At 48.8% G+C, this 19,407-nt stretch overlaps 2 protein-coding genes and 1 long non-coding RNA gene across 3 annotated transcripts; all 3 read right to left on the bottom strand.

Annotated features, from left to right (window-relative positions):
• Positions 1 to 261: 261 nt before the first annotated feature.
• On the bottom strand, positions 262 to 3,394 carry LOC309357719. Its single transcript, XR_014163193.1, has 3 exons — positions 2,265 to 3,394; positions 311 to 2,045; positions 262 to 276 (listed from the first exon to the last, which is right to left on the bottom strand). It is a non-coding gene; the product is annotated as an uncharacterized lncRNA (long non-coding RNA).
• Positions 3,395 to 3,418: 24 nt separating this feature from the next.
• Positions 3,419 to 8,062, bottom strand: APOA5 (apolipoprotein A5). Its single transcript, XM_081889983.1, has 4 exons — positions 7,883 to 8,062; positions 7,580 to 7,643; positions 7,029 to 7,140; positions 3,419 to 4,466 (listed from the first exon to the last, which is right to left on the bottom strand). Exons 2-4 carry the CDS (start codon positions 7,626 to 7,628, stop codon positions 3,533 to 3,535), a joined length of 1,095 nt encoding a protein of 364 aa, XP_081746109.1. The 5' UTR covers positions 7,629 to 7,643; positions 7,883 to 8,062; the 3' UTR covers positions 3,419 to 3,532.
• A 4,151-nt stretch (positions 8,063 to 12,213) lies between these two features.
• LOC309357420 (uncharacterized protein) lies at positions 12,214 to 16,007 on the bottom strand. Its single transcript, XM_081889557.1, has 4 exons — positions 15,878 to 16,007; positions 15,184 to 15,278; positions 14,098 to 14,224; positions 12,214 to 13,461 (listed from the first exon to the last, which is right to left on the bottom strand). Exons 2-4 carry the CDS (start codon positions 15,230 to 15,232, stop codon positions 12,504 to 12,506), a joined length of 1,134 nt encoding a protein of 377 aa, XP_081745683.1. The 5' UTR covers positions 15,233 to 15,278; positions 15,878 to 16,007; the 3' UTR covers positions 12,214 to 12,503.
• Between the last annotated feature and the right edge of the window lie 3,400 nt (positions 16,008 to 19,407).

Raw genomic sequence — 19,407 nt, 5'->3', positions numbered from 1 at the left:
TGGCCAGGCTGCAAGCCCCTGGGAAATGAGAGGCCTCAATAGAACCTCCAGAGCCAGGAGAAGTCTATCTCTGGATACCAGTTGCTGAGGAGGAGCTGCTTGCAAGCATCCTAAAGGGTTGTGCATGTCCAGTGTGGGTGGGAACCTGAGTGCTTGGCTAGACAGGTCCACCTTGGCCTGACCCAGGAACCAAGTTCTTCAAGTTGGAGGTGTGTGTGTGCACAAGGATGGGGTGGGTCTCTACTTTAATGCCTGGACCAGAGTTTTCAGCCCTCTCTTTGCACTGTGGTAGACCACTGCAGATTCAGACAAAACAAGAGGCAGGACCAGTGGAAATGTTACTTTATTACAGACAGTCAAAAAGCCATTTACAATGCAGGACAAGGAAGCCAAGTTTGATGCAGAAAATGTATCGGCAATGCTTTGTTCACAGATTCATACCGATCAGACACACACACATTTATACACAGTCAGTGGGGTTGGAGGGAGATTGGTAAATAAGTGGTGCAAAACTACTTTGTCGCAACCAAAGCAGAGCTTGGTAAATATTTTGTGCTTAGTTTTGCAACTATTGGAAGGCAATTGAAACCTAGAAGTTCAGTTGTTTTGCAATTTTAGTCCATGTTTTCCATTTAAAAAAAAATAAATTTCTATACCACCTTTCATCCAAGGATCACAAAAATGCATATAATAAGGAAACAAGAAACAATAACACTCCCCCTACGCTATTTAAAAGGCCAAATTATTTAATTAGCCAAACGCCTTGGAGAAAAGGAATGTTTTTGCCAGGCCTTTGGGCAAGATGCAGTTTGACTTACTTTCCTTTGTATAAAACAAGCCCAAAGGAGGCCCCCAACCCACTCACAGGTCTTTGTATGACCAGTGGAAACAGTTGTCCTGGCAAGTATTAACCACCCTCAATTCCAACCTGATAATTGCCACCTGCCCAGATTTTAACTTGTCTGAATTAATTTTAAGATGTATTTTAATAAATTGATGGCTGTTTTAATGTATATTGTGTTGTTTTTATGATGTTAGCCACTCTGATCCCAGCTGGGGAGGGCGGGATACAAATAAATTATTATTATTATTATTATTATTATTATTATTATTATTATTATTGTTATTATTATTGATATGTAATGAAGGCACCAGGTGAGACTCCATGGAGAGAACATTCCACAAATAGGGAGCCACTATAGAAAAGGCCCATTCCCATGTTGCTGCTCTCTGGACCTCTCATGGAGGGGACACATGAAGAAGGGCTTCAAATGATGGATGCAGTGTGCATATAGGGAGAGGCGGTCCTGGGTGTATTGCGATCCTGAGCCATTTAAGGTTTTATATGTCAAAAACAGCACTTCACATTGGACAGAAACTGATTGGAGCCAGTGCACTTGGGCCAAGATTGGCGTTATATGCTTGAATAAGCAACCTGGCCACTGAAATTTTGCATTAGACCACAGTCATAAATTGGGTGTGCAAACTGGAGCTGAGGATTCCACAGCCATTTCTCTATTACCTATTCCATTGGCATAGTGGTTCTGCTAACATCTACGAGAAGAAACAGTGGAGGAGAAATTATGTATTTACATAAATGGAGCACCAGAAGTGGCAAATGGTAGTAGTTTCATTCATTGCTATCTTTCAGTCTTTCTGGATCCTACTGAGCACAGTAGCTAAAAGTTGGGTGTCATGGGAGCTGGTTGAACCTTGTTTTAAACATGGCAAAAATGTTTAGGCAAAGTTACCACATGTGCTCACATGATGAATATAAGCCTTTGGAGGTTTCAGTTTTCAGTGCTTCTCTTGATGTGGCAATTTCTCTACCCATTTAGAGTGTATTTAGATGCATTCAGAGTGAATGCAGAAGTGACTAAAATTTGCACTGAGGAGGCACAGTGAACACGAGAGTCTGGCCTCTAGTGAATAAAGCATGGGATGGTAGGGTGCAGTTTATTTATATACTGTACCGCTTTTTTTAGCCAGAGGCCCCCAAAGAGGTGAACAACATGAATGCATATTATTACAAAATGCAGTCATACCTCGGGTTGAAGTAGCTTCGAGATAAGTATTTTCGGGTTACGCACTGCGGCAACCTGGAAGTAACGGAGTGCGTTGTTTCTGGGTTTCGCCGCATGCGCAGGCAGTCAAAATGACATCATGCGCAGAAGCGGGGACGCGGGTTGCGTTCACTTCTGGATGCGAACGGGGCTCTGGAACGGATCCCGTTCGCATCCAGAAGTACCACTGTATATATTTACAGCGTTACTACAGTATATATATACCTACAATAAAAGTACAATACAGAAAACAGTGGCAGGATTTTTAATCATCAACATTGCCAGGGTGGGGGGTGGGGGGTAAAATGTTCTGCTAAGAGATCCAAGGAGGTGCTCCATATCAGAAGCAGCCTCTTAACACTCTTAAAACATGAGTAAAATTAAGATGGGAGCCAGGTCTTAATCATTCTAACAGAGGGAGGTCCAATTTTTCATACCAAGTGGGGCACATGTGTGCTTTGAAACACAACCCATGGGGGACACACTGTCTTGCCACACAGGAGAGAGGAAGGCCAAAATTTTATACCCCCCCCTTGCCCCCCCCCCATGCTGCCTTCCCAAAGCTGGCTAAGAGATGCACTTGGGGACTTTGAGAAGAAGCCACAAGGGCTCTGGCAGGGTCCTAGAGCCCTCTCACCTCCCCAAAGCTGGGGAAGCATTCACTAGGTTTGGGAAGGAGAAAGGAGGACTGTAAGACCCTGTCAGAGCCCTCACATCTCCTTCCCAAAGCCCAGCACCTTCCTTACCTGGCTTTGGGAAGGCTGGGTGGGTGTCAAATGTTGCCGAGGTCCACACTTTGGACCACCCTGTCCTAGCATAACCTTCAGCAAACTCAACTGCATGGGTGAGGAACTAGATGATCTGACCCACTGGCCAGATTCAAAACTCACTCACCTTCTGTGTGCCACCTTTGACAGGTGAGTAAGCCCCACCCTCAGCCCCCGGCAGCCAATGATTCCTTTTCAAGTTGCAATTCGGCACAATTGTCCTTTTTTTTTTGTCACCGCAAAGTACCAAGGTAAAAAAAGTACTGAATTGCAACCAGCGTCTGGAAAGGCAGAACTGCTGCTGGCATCATAAGTTGTCAGGTGATGGACAGGTGGACATGGTTTGGACACACAAACACCATGGACCTAATTGGGATGTGTGTGATTATGCCTGCAAGGTGAAGGTTCCACACCACTGCTCTCAGGGCTGTAGCCTCCTATTTAAATCTTTACCCCCTACCAAATAATAGAGAAAAGGAGAGGGGAGAAAATACTGGTTGCCACAAGAGATGATGTATTGAGCTTAGCTGTATCCAATAATTCTAAGGTCCTGTAATTTTGAAAAGGAGAGCAACGTGCCCAAAAGTCTGATGTGGCAGTCTAGGGAAACCACTACTGCTCAGAAGGGTTTGATCTCCCCCACCCCAAAAGTAGGTTATTTCAAAGAGGCCTCCACTGCCTAATTTGCCTGGGCACAAAACTTCAGTATAAGCTGCTGCTCGGCTCATTGAGACTCTGGAAAATATCCTTCCACAGGGAGTCTAGCCTGGCATGCAAGTCTTCCAGTGGCGTGGAGTTTTCCTGGAACTCTTCCAAATATGAGGGTGTGGGAGACAGCTTGGACTTCATTTCTTCCATCTCCCTGTCCGTGGTCCTTCTGAAGTTGTCTATCTGAAGGATTGTACCTCTCCTGAACTCCTCAATTCTCTCCTGAACCTCCTGAGCCATATTTTCCAGGTCCACAGACAGCTGGTGGTTTTCTTGGCTCCTGTGGGAAGGATGTGCAACCCAGGTGTTGGGGTGAAAGCTCAGCTGCACCTTGAGTTGCTCTAGGTTCCTTTCAATTTGGAGATGGAGAACCTTCACGTTGCGGGTGAGCTTGCCGGAGAATTCTTGTAGATACTGACTGAGTCGCTGGCCCATAACCGCAGTGTGAGGTGTTGTGCTTTTGTGGAGTTCTTCCATGGTACGGTGGATCTCAGTTGCCAACCTGTCAGCATATGGGAGGAAAATCTCCTTCACCTGGTCAATAAAGGTAGCTGCCTTTTCAGCATAAGAGGCTGTAAACTTCTGGAACGCACCTGGAGTTTCCACCAATGGAGCCCCTGCGCTTAGGTTGGGCCTGAAATGCTGGTGCAATTCTCTTGCACATTGCGAGACCTGTTCCATCAGCTGCTCTGTGAGGGGAGTCAGGCGGAGACGGAGACCTTCTAAGTTCTGGCTGATTTTTTGGTGCACCTCATCCATATAAGGAGAAAGTTTCCTCCGGAGGCTTTCGACCTCCCTCTGGATGATCTGCCGAAGTCCATCAGCATCTTGGTAGAACTGGGGTTGGAATCCCCTGTGTACTGGGGTCAACTTCTCAAGGGCGTGTCCCACGTAGTTGGCGCCATCTTGGAGACTTTCCTTCATGTTTCTGAACAAAAGAGAGAATGCACACATTTGCAGAGGGGACACAGACCTGAAAACACAGTCTTGAGTCTGAGAGCCCATTAGTAAATGCCTCGGGTTACAGACGCTTCAGGTTACAGACTCCGCTAACCTCGGGTTACAGACGCTTCAGGTTACAGACTCCGCTAACCCAGAAATAGTACCTTGGGTTAAGAACTCTGCTTCAGGATGAGAACAGAAATCACACAGCAGCAGTGGGAGGCCCCATTAGTTAAAGTGGTACCTCAGGTTAAGAATAGTTTCAGGTTAAGAACGGACCTCCAGAACAAATTAGGTTCTTAACCCAAGGTACCACTGTATTAGGATTGTACCAGTCCCAATTATTGTATCTCATTAAACAGACAAACAGGAATGCAAGTACGGTGGTACCTCGGTTCTCGAAAGTAATCTGTTCCAGAAGACTGTTCAAGTTCCAAAATGTTCTAAAAAGGTGGTCTGCAAATTTGATTGAGGAAATTGAGAAACACACAGTGGAAGCCGTTCAACTTCCAAGGTGCATTTGAAAATGGAAGCATTTACTTCTGGGTTTTCGGCGTTTGAGTTCCAAAACGTTCATCAATGGAGACGTTCAAGAACCGAGGTACCACTGTATATGTTCCACACAACACTGATTATTTCATTTCATTTATTTATTAAATTTGTATACCACCCTTCACCCACAGATCCCAGGGCAGTTCAAAGCACAAAAATACAGGATTAAAAGACAAAATACATAATAAAAACAATAACCCCACCCACCCACACTGCATTTAAATCCCCTCTCGCCAAGTCACTGTCTAGCTGCCTCTGTTCCAAATATGTCCTCCTCTGCAGATCCACCAGGGGTGCCAACTTGAATAAAATATTTTGGGGGTCCAGGTAAGCCCCGCCCTGCATAATTGAATGGAAATACCCATCAACTTTGTGGTGACCCAGCCCCCTTAAATATTTTATTGTGGGGGCCAAAGCCCCCACAGTCCCTAGGAGTTGGCTCCTAGGCCAACCACATCAGCAATGATGCTGTCTCCAGCATCTCCACGTATTGAGGCTGCAAGATACCTTCCCACACCCAGGCCTCCTAGTACCCATTACCTATTCCTGCATCCTTCCTAGCCATTATAAGATAGGCAGCTTCAACTTCACTGAGAAAGGATGGAAGGAAGGGATGGTGGACTCTCCTTTACTTCTATGCTGCTCAGAATCCAGGCAAGCAGTTAAATTAATGATTAAATAAATACGTTGCTATGTATTAGCAAGCAGGGTTTCGTCTTGTTTTAAACGTATTTGTTGTTTTTGTGTTTTAAGCTGTTTTTAATTATCTTGAGATGGTGGTTTAGAAGGCGATTAATCAATCAATCGGGACACAGGTGGTACTGTGGGTTAAACCACAGAGCCTAGGACTTGCCGATCAGAAGGTCGGCGGTTCGAATCCCCGTGACGGGGTGAGCTCCCGTTCCTCGGTCCCTGCTCCTGCCAACCTAGCAATTTGAAAGCACGTCAAAGTGCAAGTAGATAAATAGGTACCACTCCAGCAGGAAGGTAAACTGCGTTTCCGTGCGCTGCTCTGGTTTGCCAGAAGCGGCTTAGTCATGATGGCCACATGACCCGGAAGCTGTACGCCGGCTCCCTTGGCCAATAAAGCGAGATGTGCACCGCAAACCCAGAGTCGGCCACAACTGGACCTAATGGTCAGGGGTCCCTTTACCTTTACCTTTACCTTTACCTTTACCTTTAATCAATCAATCATCATCGTCATCCCCTGTATGTTGATGCACTGGGAGGCCAAACAACAGTGGAAGCCTCTACGGGTGGTCAATAGGGAAGACTCCTTCCCCTTGCTAGTTAATATTAAAGGCTGGTGAACCCTCTCACCTCCCTCTTACCCAAGAACCATTTCTACCTGTGGGGTGCAGATGCACAGTACTTTCTGTCAATTGAGAGGATGTTACAGTGGAAAGGCAGGATACTGTATAATCTTTCAAAATAAAAACTTTAGAAGATCCTGGCTGCTGGGTCAGGCCAATGGAAGCCTATCTAGTCTAGAATCCTGCTCTCACAGTGACAGGCAAGAGGCCCCATTGGAAAACCCACAAGCAGGACCCCATTTCAATCAATGTCCCCAGCACAGTTTCCTTAGGCCTGATCAGGGGCTAATCCTGTTGGCTGTACTTGCTTTCTTCTGCCAATGCATCAGATGATCTCTCCTCATAATGGTTCCCACCCCTTCCCCTACAAATCAGGGAATGGAGGGGTGGATAGGAAAACCCACCAGTTGTGTCCTTTGTTCTGTGAGAGCCAGTGTGGTGTAATGGTTAGAGTGTCAGCCTCTAGGACCTGGGAAACCAGGGTTCAAATCCCCACTCAGCCATGAAGCTCACTGGGTGACCCTGGGCCAGTCACTCTCAGCCTAACCTACCTCACAGGGTTGTTGTGAGGATAAAAAAAATAGGAAAAGGGAGAACCTCCTTAGAGGAAAAGGTGGACGATAAATGTCTGAAATGAAAAAGCACACAATCGTACTGATAAGTTTAGAGTGAATCAGACTCACTTGACCCCTTGCCCTCCTTTCAGCTGCTGGGCTTGCTCCGTGCTGCCCTTGTCATGAGTCAGTTGGCTGAAGTAGTCCCAGACGTGGCTCCGCTGAAGACTGGCTGGAGAAGCTGTGCGGATGAAGCAAAAAGGACAAAAAGAAGAAAGTCTATGGAAAGCCAACTCACTTCCAACTAACAGAGTTCTCTCACGTTGGTGGATTATCATACTGAGAATGTTGCACAACAGTGCAGGCAACCAGGGAGGTCACCTCTGCAGCTCAGGGTCGTTCCTGCTCTTTAATGTGGCTGCTAAAGGGGTCTCCAGGAGGGGAAAAAACCCTCTGTGCCCAGGTGTCCAGAAGCTGAATCTATTTGTCACCCTGCTGGCAGCTCTGATTGGGACTTGTGACTAGACGCAGAGCATTGTAAGCACTGTGTTAAGGCTGTAGCCCACAAACACATGCTCAGAGGTCACTGAGCTGTCCCTAACACAACCCAGAACCTCCCCACTCTCTAAATGCACCTGTATTATTATTATTATTATTATTATTATTATTAGGAGCCTAACCTGAAAAGGTGGCCAGCAGCACTGCTAGGAGGGCAGCTTTGATGCACATGATGAAGCAAGGATTCTGCAACAAGGCATTAAAGGGACATGTTAGCTGTGCAGCCGCAGCAAGCAAGGATCTCCTCCACTGTCAGACTCGGCTGAGGATGGATGATGCTCCTTCCAGGCTGTAAGATGAAGTCCATCTGCATGATTATCCCTCATTTCAATTTAAAAACAGAGGAATTGGTTGAACAGAAAGGTGTACTTTATCTGCTTAGAACCCAAAGTTCACGTGCCAGATTGTAACCACTTTTGCCTTACCTTATTCCTTCAGGTATTTTGCTCAGCTGCTCCCAGATGGTGGGATTGTTCCCCCTGTGTCCTCCTACCTGTATGCTGGGCACTGGTCTCCTCGGGGTTGGCTCTTGTAGATGCCCTGCTGCCGCACCTTTTATATATGCCAGGCAGCATTCGCTGCCTTGCACACGGCTGCAGAGCCAGCCAGCCTGGCCCTCGTTCCGTGTAAACACAACACAAAGGTTGAAAGACATTGACAAAGAGATGACGTCTGCATCTGTCGTGAGCAGAGGACAGAGGGCTTACTTTGATCGGGGGGAGGTGGTGGTTTCTGAGATAAGGGGGGTCTCTTTTGATCGACCCAGCTCTCTATACTTGGGGCGCAAGCAGGAATCTCCGGTGGCCTTTGCCTCCCCATCCCAGTTATTCAGTCTTCTGCAACTCCTGGCCCAAGTACAGGGGAAAGCATCATGGGACAATTAGTCCAAACTGGGTGAGAGTTCAAGGAAAGGAAAACAGAGAGAGTGAACCCTGCGGGGGGTGGGGGCGAACTGCATCCCAGGCAATGCCACCCTGGCCAGGGGAGCGTTGAGATGCAGGAAGGTGAAGCTGGAGAGGCTTTTTTTCGTTGGTGTTGCTCTGCCTTGTTCAAATCTTTTGTTTCTTCACTTCATGTAAAACTATCCCACCAATGAGGCTCGGTGGTTTGCAGTCCAACTAGGCAGGAAATGGCTTTGAAGGAGCAAGCTCAACTCTTTCCAAAGGAGGGTGTCAGCATTGTGAAGGGGTGAGCATGGCCTCTAGCAAGAGATGCATGTAAACCGAAAAGAGGTTTCTTACAAAACATGAAGCAGGGCATAAATTAAATAATAATTACCGTAGTTATCTGTGTATAAGACAATGCTTTTTATTATAAAATAATGTTAAAAATTCGGGGTCGTCTTATACACGGATAGTGCTGAAGGGGGGCGGGCGATTGTTTGCAGCCGCGAGCAGGAGATTGTCACTGGTGATTGGGCAAGTGATTCGTGGCTATGGCAAGGCTTGCTGTTGATTGGCGGCGGCAATTGGGCGGGTGATTTGCGGCTGCTGGCAACTAGCGGACAGACAATTGGTATCCTTGGCAGCACGTGTGATTGTCTGGCGGGGGGAGCAATTTTAGGCAACCCCTAAAATTAACCATTCTGGGCATTTTCTTAATTTGGAGTCTCCAGAATGGTGGTCATCTTACACAGGGGGGAGTGTTATACACGGAAAAATATGGTACCCTGAGCAGGATGGGCAGAGTTACTGCAGGGTAAGGTGATGCTGAGAACCAAAGCTGATACCCTCTCTCCACTGACCACCATAAAAATGCATCTTTCAGGCCATTCTCTCCCGACATTACTTTGAGTAAATGACTTTCCTACACTACAGCTTTATGCCATTTTTGGACTGCCATGGCTTCTTCCCTGACAACATTGCTGTAGATCTCCTGCAGTTCCCCCCAGGGTTCTCCAGGAAGAGGGAACATTGCTTAAGCCAGTTTAAATCTGTAGTGTATTCATGCAGGCATGGAAAGCAGCCTCAGAACCAGATCTCCATCTTGTACCAATGGCTGGGCTAAAGTAGCAGCCCCCCAAAAAGGCTCAAGCAGAGGGAAGAAAGGGCTTATCCACACTTCCTCTTGCAGGTGTGCCAGGTTCTGCCCAACATTGTGGGCATCCAGCATGCATGTGTGACTTCACGCACGCCATGTATGACATCACACACTAGGAGGAACCCCGGTGTGCCCTCCGAAAGGCTCAGTGGGGCCTGCTGCGGCTGCAATGGGCCCGTCGGGCCCACCCGCTGCTGTGACAGACTATCAAAGTCTGCTACTTCAGCGGAAGGGCCCATCGGAGACCGCCTGGCTATAGAATATTGAGGGGCCCTGGCCCCCTCACCGAAAATTTTGTGGGTACTTGGGCACCCACGGCCCTGCCAAGATGGTGCCAGTGTCCTATTGTCCCCAAGGTAAAGCGCTCTTTAGCACTCATTCAAAAAGCACAGGATTGCTGTTTGTTCCCACTGAAAACTAAAGAACAGGTTTTCCCAAGAAGAGGAGTGGGACAATAGAGAAACCAGTCTGACCTGAATTTTCTGGGCATGAGACAAATGGGAGATGAGTGTGAGCCCTAATTCAATGTTCACATGAGTTGCCCTGGCACCAAATTTGTAAATTGACAGGCATGTGGGGAGAAAGAACTGCTTTGAGAGAAAACAATCCAATGACAGCAACCCTCCCCCACCTCTTCCATGTCTGTAGGGAGTTTGGGGTGCACCCCTCTCCAATCTTCAGCCATTCAGAACACATCCCTGGCCAAGGCTCTCAATGACCACAGAGCTATTCCCAGCAAAAACCTCCGTGCGAATATTCAGAAGAGGTCAGAGTGCGCAGAGCCAGCCAAGGCCAGCTTGTGGCCAGGGGAAGTTCCAAGCAGTCATTGCTCCCAAGCTGGTATCAAAGGGCAGCCCAGCCAGCCCCCAATTCTCCCCAAGGGAGAGGCCTCTCCATATGCAACTCACCCCCACCAGCAATCTCTAGCCCATGTCTTCTTGGGCAGAAATGCACTCCCTGGTGCTGAAGGGGAGGTATATTTTCTTCCCTGAAGATGACCTCTGACCTTTCCAAAAGTGGTTTCAACCAACAGATTCAACTTACAAGAAAGAAGATTGCAAAATAAACACTAGGAATAACTTTCTGATGGTGAGAGCCGTTTGACCGTGGAACAAACTACCTCAGAAGGTGATAGGCTCTCATTCATTGGTGGGTTTTAGGCAAAAGTTGAATGATCATCTGTCAGGTATGTTTTAGTTGAGATTCCTGCATTGTATGCTGTTGGACTAGATGACCCTTGGTGTCTCTGGCAACTGTACAATTATATGAGTCTATAGCGCTCTACATGGTCCAGCTCCTTTCACTAAAGCAACCTTCCACAACTTGGTGCCCTCCCTAATTTTTAGACTCCATGTTGGCTTGGGGGTGAGGGAGGGTTGATAGGAACTGCAGTCCCAAACATCTGGATGTCATCAACTTGCAAGAGGTCACACTAAAGGCTGAAGCACCTCAAAGCTCCTTGTGTTTCATCTCCCCACTTTGTCCTTCCCATGGTCTGTAATTAGCAAACTCCAATCTTGCTAGATCAAAGCTATGTGCCTTGCAAGGTTCCTCAAAGGTTTCCATGCTGCTAGATCAAAGCTTTGCTCTCATCTGCTGTCAAGTCAGCTCAGATAATCTTTGCTAAAATGGAGTCGTTAACTGCGGACACGCAAACCTAGTGATAATTTTGCCTTTTCTACTAGCGAGCCAAAATTCTTATTTGAAAACAGAGAGGAGTCTTAAACCTGCTGTTCAAATGCACATCGCAGCAAAAGGAGCTATTTGAAAGATGTTGCTTGTAGCATGGGACATTTTAATACTTTTGCCCATCCATCCACCCATTTCTTTAAAAACTCTTGGATAGATGCCATCTGGACCGAGTTCCTGCTCCCCAGTTCCCCACCCTCCAACCATTGCTGGTGGGAGCACCATCCCCACTCCAATTTTCTGAGGTCCAGCGCCGAGGGCCTCCTGGCAGTTCTCTCGCTGCGAGAAGCCAAGTTACATGGAACCAGGCAGAGGGCCTTCTCGGTAGTGGCACCTGCCCTGTGGAACGCCCTCCCACCAGATGTCAAAGAGAAAAATAACTACCAAACTTTTAGAAGACATCTAAAGGCAGCCCTGTTTAGGGAAGCTTTTAATGTTTAATAGGTTATTTTATTTTAGTGTTTTGTTGGAAGCCGCCCAGAGTAGCTAGGGAAACCCAGCTAGATGGGTGGGGTATAAATAAATTATTATTATTATCATTATTATTCTGCTGAAAGTACATAGATTCTCCCTCTCTAACTCCCATGTAAGCTTTTTCTCCCACCCAATGTGAAAATTTCATTTCAGCTGAAAGAACCTGCACTGTGTCAGACATTGCTATAGTGGCTGATACCTTTCCCTCTAACAACTGAATGCTTGTGAACATTCCTTGGCATCACACTCAATCAATGGTGCTGCAGTGGGGAGGCATTCCCAGAGGGGCAGGTGACAATCAGGTTGCAACCTATTTGTGTAACAGATTTTTCCCAAAAAAAACCACACACCTGTGAATTTATCCTTTTTGCCATTTTTGCAATAAAAGTCTCCCTGGGTGAGGGGATGCTCAGTTCCATCCCCTCCATTCAGCCAAGGGCATTCCCATTTTCCTCTTCAAAAACACTTTCATTTGGGATCAGATTCCTCCATCCCACCCACCCCTTCCCTTCCAAGGTGGACCAGGCATTAAGAGACAAAAGAGCAACTTGCGGGTATTGCTAAGGTGTTCGTTTATTTCAGCAGAGAGAGTGTGTGTGTGGGCACACAACAGTGCATGGAGATTGTTAGCAGCAATGGACAGAGAGGGTAATAGAAATGTGGCCGCCAGCACTGCCCCAAACATTCAGGGGCATTGGGGGCTCCAGTGGGTCACAGCCAGTTCCTCACCCATTTATTCTGGGCTGCAGCATCCTGAATCTTGCCAGGAGTCTTGTTTTCGGTGGTGGCTTCAAGCAGAAGACACGCTGGGGCTGTGGTGTCAGAAATATAAGGTGCCTTCTACTATTCCTCCAAAGCGGGGAGAAGGGCCTTTTCATTGGCCATCTGCTTGAGGCTGTCGAAGAAGGAATTGAACCTGTCCCTCACATCTTTCTCCAGGAAGCTCAAGTGATCCTCTGTCTCACCAGCGTAAGGCTCCAGCTTCTTCTTCATCTCCTCCACCTTCTGCACCAGGAACCTGTTGAAGTTCTCTCCATAGGGCCCCACCACCTGGCGGAACTCCTCGATTTGCTGGTCAATCTTTTTGTTCAAGCCTTCCACGTAGAGCGTCAGAGATTCATGCATGTCAGCGGCGTCCCCCTGCAGCTTCTCCCTCAACTCCTGGGCGAGAGTGCTCAGCTTGAGCCGCAGATCCTCGGACCTCTCCAAGAGCTGGGCCCGCAGATCCTCAATGCTCTTCTTCATCTGGAAAGACAGTCCCTCCAGCTGGCGGTTCAGCTGCTCTTGGGCGTCCTGGGTGTAGGGAGTCAGGCTGTTCCGCAGCTCCGCAATGGTTTGGTCCACCTTGGCCTTCAGCTCATCAGCAATGGGCGTCAGGCTCCCTTTGATGTCCTCCACTTTCTGGTTGACCTGCTTCTGCAGCTCATCGGCGTAGAGAAACAGGGAGGTCTGGAGGCTTCCCATGTTCTCCTGCAGTTTAGCCTGCACCTCCTGGGCCAGAGACTCCAGCTTCCTGTGCAGCTCTCCAGCATTCTGGTTCACCTGGGTCTTCAGCTCATCTGCATGAGGGGCCAGCTTGGCTTGCAGCTCTTGAATGTTCCTGCTGATTGCTGAATGGACGTCGCCGGCATGAGGGGCCAACTGGTCTCGGAGCTGCTGTATCTCTTGCTGGATTTGCTGCTTCAGCTTCTTGGAATCTTCTGCCAGCCGAAGGAACATGTCTGTGGCAAAGGGGACCAGCTTGTTCTGCACCTCCCCAGTGTAGGTGTTGAGGGCTTGGAAGTTGTCCTGGAAGAGGGTGCTGTGGAGGAGCAGGAGGAGAGAGGTGAGCAGACAGACAAGCACTCCTTGGCTCCCAAAACGCTTGGGAGTTTCAGCATTCCTGCTGCTGTGGATTTCCCTCTGGCGCCCAGTGGCCACAGTTGCCCATCCAACTCCACTGCTGCACCACGCAGTGCAGCAGCCGTGACACTTTCTCACCAGGACACCCCCCCAGTGCTTGTGTCCCAAACCTGAGGCTTGTTCCCAGGCTGATGCTGTCCCTTCTAAGCCAGTTCTGGAAGGACAGCAGTTCAGGGCTTGCACCCTACACCAAAGGTGAGGAGCCTCAGGCCCGGAAACTCAATGCATGGTCCCCCAGGCCTATACACCTGGCCCTCAAGAGCCAATGTTCAAAATTAGCTGGTCACCAGGTACATTTTGAGAGGAAGTGAAGATGTTTGGTTGCCAGGTTTGGCACCTAACATCTCCATCTGGCTGGCTGGCCTGCGTGGCTGCGATACCACACCAGTCAGCTGATCTGCGGGGCAGCGCAGCACCCAAAGAGGCATGTCTTTTGGTGCTGCATGAGACAGTGATTCATGCAGCAGTCCCTAAGCCCAGTCGCCATCATGAGCACTCCCCACCTCCGCCGGCCCCAGAGGAAACAGCTACTCACTTGAGCCGCTTGCTGATCTCTGACTGCTGGACTTGTTCCACCGTCTCCTTGGCATTGTTGCCCATATCGGTGAAGTACTTCCAGATGACGTCAGCCACCTGGTCGGCATTGATCTTGGCCTGGGCGCCTGCAAGGATGAGGAGGGAGCAGGTTGGTGCTGTGTGTGACCCGGCTCACAGCCTCCCATCCCAACTCCTCTGCCACTTGCCAATGTCCCACGTGTCTGCAAAGCCACAGCTGAACTCCCATAATTTCTGGAAATACTGGGAGAACCACACAGACCCTTCCCTTTAAGAATGCATGCACCTATCCATCACGTCTGGGTAGGACCAAGACTTCTTCAAACAGATGAGGCATCTCAGCAAGTCTGCCAGGTTTAATGTATGTAGCCAGCCCAGCACAGAAAGGCTAGCCACATGCTTCTTTCTACGCTGCCCAGATTTGCCAGTACTCCTTTGTGTTTCAAGAAGACACCCTGTTTCAGCCTGATCTGACTCCCACTCTGAAATCCAGTCTCTCGGTTTTCTTTTCTCCTGGCCAGTTCATTGAGGCTTCTCAAACAATGTTATTGCCAGGCAGAGGACCTTCTCAGTAGTGATGCCCTCCCTTTGGAACGCCTTCCCATCAAATGCCAAGAAGATAAAGAACTACACAATCTTTAGAAGACATCTGTAGGCAACCCTGTATCAGGAAGTTTTTAATGTTTGACGTTTTGTCATGTTTTTATGTGTTGGGAGCCACTCAGAATGGCTGGGGCAACCCAGCCAGATGGGCAGGGAATAATAATAATAATTGTAACAACTGGGCAAAGCGCTTTAGTAAAAAATCATTCTGCTGTGCGCGACTCACAAGATTTTAGGTTAATCACACTGATTTGCTGAACCTGAGCTGCAAGACAACCATCGCTCGGTACATTCCGAGATCTGAGCTATATAGCATTTCTCCAGCTATGCCTTGGCCAGCCAGCGCAACAAGAAATGAGTCAGTGAGAATTTACAAAGACCGAACAATATTTAGAATTCAACAGTTGGAAATAGGAGCAGAGTGAGTGCAGATAACAGGATCAGCAGAGCCCTTCTGGGTTACCTGTGATAGCCAAGAGGCTGAGGATCAAGGCTGCTGCCTTCAGAGTCATCTTTTGCGGCTCGGGGTTTGCAGACACTGCCGTTTAAGGGACAGATCTGCCAAGAAGAAGAAGAAGGGTCAAAACTAATCAGCGGCATTCCCATAAACACAGCCCCCTGATCTGACTCTCAGCCTTGTTCCAGCATCCCCTCCAAATTCCTGTCTCAGCCCTGTCCCCCTTCCGCATCCCCATCTCCCATGGCTCTTAGACATATTTTCTACATCACTTAGACCACCAACCTGGGGCCCTCCAGATGTTGCTGGACTACAACTCCCATTAGACCTTGCCAGGGTTGCATTGACTGATGGGGGATGTAGTCCAAGAACATTTGGTCGGCAAAGGCAGAATTAGGCAGCTGAAGCTTCACTGCTTAGCCCTGAATCTGAGCTGTGGGAGGTGGGAGAGAGAGAAGAGAGGGGAGAACCACCAGATTAAAATTGGCCAGAAGTTTCCCCTTCTAAGTAGGATAGGAATAAGGAGATCACAAAGGCAGTGCCCTCCCCCTTCAAGTTCCAGTAAGCAAAGCAGCACAAAACCTCCCCTGCTCCATCGTCCTGAACCAAACAGGGCTCCCAGCCCAGCATGAGCACCTTCCAGATCAATGGAAGAGCAGTGCTCAAGCATGGACCCTGCAGGCAGCTCAGCTCAGCTCACCTCTTCTCCTTGCGCTGTCTCCTCAAGGTGGCTCAGCCTGCTTTGCCCATCCAAATTTATAGCCCTCCGAGCAGCTTCTTCCTGCTTCCACGCAGGCTGCTGACACATCCTCGAGCTTTTGGACTTTAGCAGGAGCGCAAACGTGGACGAGGGCTGGATGGCAGCAAGGGTGCCCCCGCGCCCCCCCCCCGTCTTATCTGCTGGGCAAGCAGGGCTCTTAGCAGAAACACCCATGCCAACCTCTGACAGAAAGGCAAAACAATGCTTTGGGGGGGGAGCGCTGGAGTGCACGCTCACACAAAAGATAGATAGATAGATAGATAGATAGATAGATAGATAGATAGATGATAGATAGATAGATAGATAGATAGATAATACTTTATTCGGCTATAAGCCCATAAGGTAAAACAAATCAATAGATAAAATAGCATCTTACAATCTAAAATATCAACTAAAATATTTCAACGCATAATCTCCTTCACATTACTTACAATCTCTAGATGTACCGTGTTATGGCCTTGAAGATAAAGATGGTTCATAGAGTTTACTGGATTTTTAATAGTCATGCAGCATTCCATGAAGTCTTTTATATGAAAGAACTGAAATCAGGAATCTAGCAACCTGTAATGTTCTATAAGAGTCAATGTCCTGGAGTAGATAAGCTAGATGTAATTCAGGTAGTTTAGCAGCAATTTCCAGAATGATTGAACTCAGGATCCTTGATCGGGGAACAATGTATAAGGGGCAATTAAACAAGATATGATAAAGGGATTCTATTGATTTGTTGTCACATGCGCATAAAACAGAGGTTTTACCGTTAGAAAATCTATTGCTCAGCACATTTGAGGGGAGCACATTAAATCTGGCTCTAACAAATGCGAATCTATGCGATGCATCCGATAAAGTAGACAGATATCAAAGTATCTGGGACATAGATGTAATGCCCTGATTTATCGGGGAACATGTACCTCCACCTGTAGTAAGATTTTGTTGCAAATCTACCTCCTCCAATCTTTGTTTGATGACCTTTTTAGCTGTAATTAGATCTAAATTAAGTATATCGGAAGGAGAGATTCCATAAGACAACAGTTTGGAATGGATTTTTGTTGCCCATGGGCTGGTAAATTCATCTCTCCAAAGGAACTGAATAAGATGGTAGTTTGGCAATTTATGCCAAAGGGACAGCCAATAATTAAAGGCATGTCTCCACATCAGAATCTCTAGGGAGGGGGTCTTAAGTTCTAAGCGAATGGCAGAGTTGCTTACACAGGAGGGTAGTTTCAAAAGGTGTCTTAGAAAAAGATTTTGCAATGTCACTAGAGGCAAGAGGTTTACAAAGGCGCCCCATAAAGGGACCGCATAGGCCATAGTTGCAACCACTTTTGCACTACAGTGGTGCCTTGCAAGACGAAATTAATTCGTTCCGCAAGTCTCTTCGTCTTGCGGTTTTTTCGTCTTGCGATGCACGGTTTCCCATAGGAATGCATTGAAAATCAATTAATGCGTTCCTAGGGAAACCGCCTTCAGACCAGGTCCGGGGACAGTCTGTCCCCCGACCTCTTCTGAAGGCTGGGGGGGGGGGGGACAAGGGCTTTTCTTCCCACTGCCAGCCTTCAGAAGGCTGTTCTGAAGGCTGGCGGTGGGAAGAAAAGCCCTTCTTCCCACCTCCCGCCCCGCAAGCTCCGGGGACAGGAGGGCTTTGCTGCCGACCGCCAGCATTTTAAAAGCCCCTGCTGTCCCGGGGCGATTTTAAAATGCTGGCGGGCGGGAGCGAAGTCTCCGCTGCCCCGAGGAGATTTTAAAATGCTGGGGGTCGGCAGCGAACGCTTCGCTCCCGCCCGCCAGCATTTTAAGATCGCCCGGGGCAGCGGAGAAGTCTCCGCTGTCCCGGGAAGGCAGGCTGGGGGAGCAAAGACTTTTGCCCCCGCCTGCCTTCAGAAGAGGTCCAGGACCTCGTTCCGATGCCTGGCGGCGGGGGGAGAGGTTCCCGCCCCACCGCCCGGCATCGGGGCATCGTTCCGATGCCCGGCGGCGGGGTGCGAGGTTCCCGGCCCCCCCCCGCCCCGCTTCGGAGCAGCGTTCCGAAGCCGGGCGGCTGGGGCAGGTGTTCCCGCCCCCCCGCCCCGCTTCGGAGCAGCGTTCCGAAGCGGGGCGGCTGGGGCAGGTGTTCCCGCCCCCCCGCCCCGCTTCGGAGCAGCGTTCCGAAGCGGGGTGGCTGGGGCAGGTGTTCCCGCCCCCCCGCCCCGCTTCGGAGCAGCGTTCCGAAGCCGGGCGGTGGGGGCAGGTGTTCCCTCCCCCCCGCCCGGCTTCGGAGCACCGGGAGAAGCGATCTCCCCACAGCCCCTTGCTTCAAAAGAGGTCCGGGGGCAGCGGGGAAGAAGCGCTGCGCTTCCCGCTGCCCCCGGACCTCTTTTGAAGCAAGGGGCTGCGGGGAGATCGCTTTTCCCCGCAAACCCTTGCTTCAAAAGAGGTCCAGGGGCAGCGCGAAGCGCTTCCCGCTGTCCCCGGACCTCTTTTGAAGCAAGGGGCGGTGGGGAGAAGCGATCTCCCCACAGCCCCTTGCTTCAAAAGAGGTCCGGGGCAGCGGGAAGCGCTTCCCGCTGTCCCCGGACCTGGGGCTGCGGGGAGAAGATCGCTTCTCCCCGCTGCCCCTTGCTTCAAAAGAGAAGACCCGCTGTCCCCTGGGCAAGCTTCGTTTTGCGAAGCAAGCCCATAGGGAAATTCGTCTTGCGAGGCAACTCGAAAACGAAAAAACCTTTCGTTTTGCGAGTTTTTCGTCTCGCGAGGCATTCGTCTTGCGGGGTACCACTGTATAAACTTTTAAGGCGGATGGAACATGCATAGCCCCCTCAGTAAAGAAGAAGCGTAATAGAGCGTAGATAAGGGCTTTAACCTTATTTTGTAAATATGTGATATGCGCTTTCCATCCCATATTATACTGGAAGTAAATTCCTAGATATTGAAATTTGTAAACTTGTTCAATTGGCTTCACCTCGAGTTCCCATCTATATAGTTTACGACTCCTGGAAAAAATTAGGACTTTAGATTTGGAATGGTTAATAGTAAGTAAATTTGTTTGGCAATATAACGCAAAAATCTTAAGGGCCCTCCTCAAACCGATTCTTGAATATGAGAGGATCACCGCATCGTCAGCGTACAATAGTAAGGGGCAGCGATAGTCTGCAAGCCTGGGTGCATGAATGGAGGTTTGGGCCTCAGCTAGGGGCGTTCTCATGTCACTAATATAGAGGTTAAAAAGATAGGGGGCAAGGATGCACCCTTGTCGTACCCCCTTATTTATTGGTACAGAGTTAGTGAGATCGCCCTCAGGTGTTAACCTCACCCTAGCGGCCGTCCCTTCATGTAATTTAATCATAAGCCACAACAGCCTTTTATCTATGCCCCACTTTGCCAGTTTTTCCCATAACAGCTCTCTAGAGATACTGTCAAAAGCCGCCTTCAGGTCTATAAAAGTGGCACATAGAAGACCATGAGTAGGGGAAGAATACTTCCGCGCCAAATGATATAGA

This window comes from Podarcis melisellensis (genome assembly GCF_964234715.1).
Source record: "Podarcis melisellensis genome assembly, chromosome: 15".
Classification (NCBI taxonomy): Eukaryota; Metazoa; Chordata; class Lepidosauria; order Squamata; family Lacertidae; genus Podarcis; species Podarcis melisellensis.
This window is presented reverse-complemented; position numbering and strand designations above follow the sequence as displayed.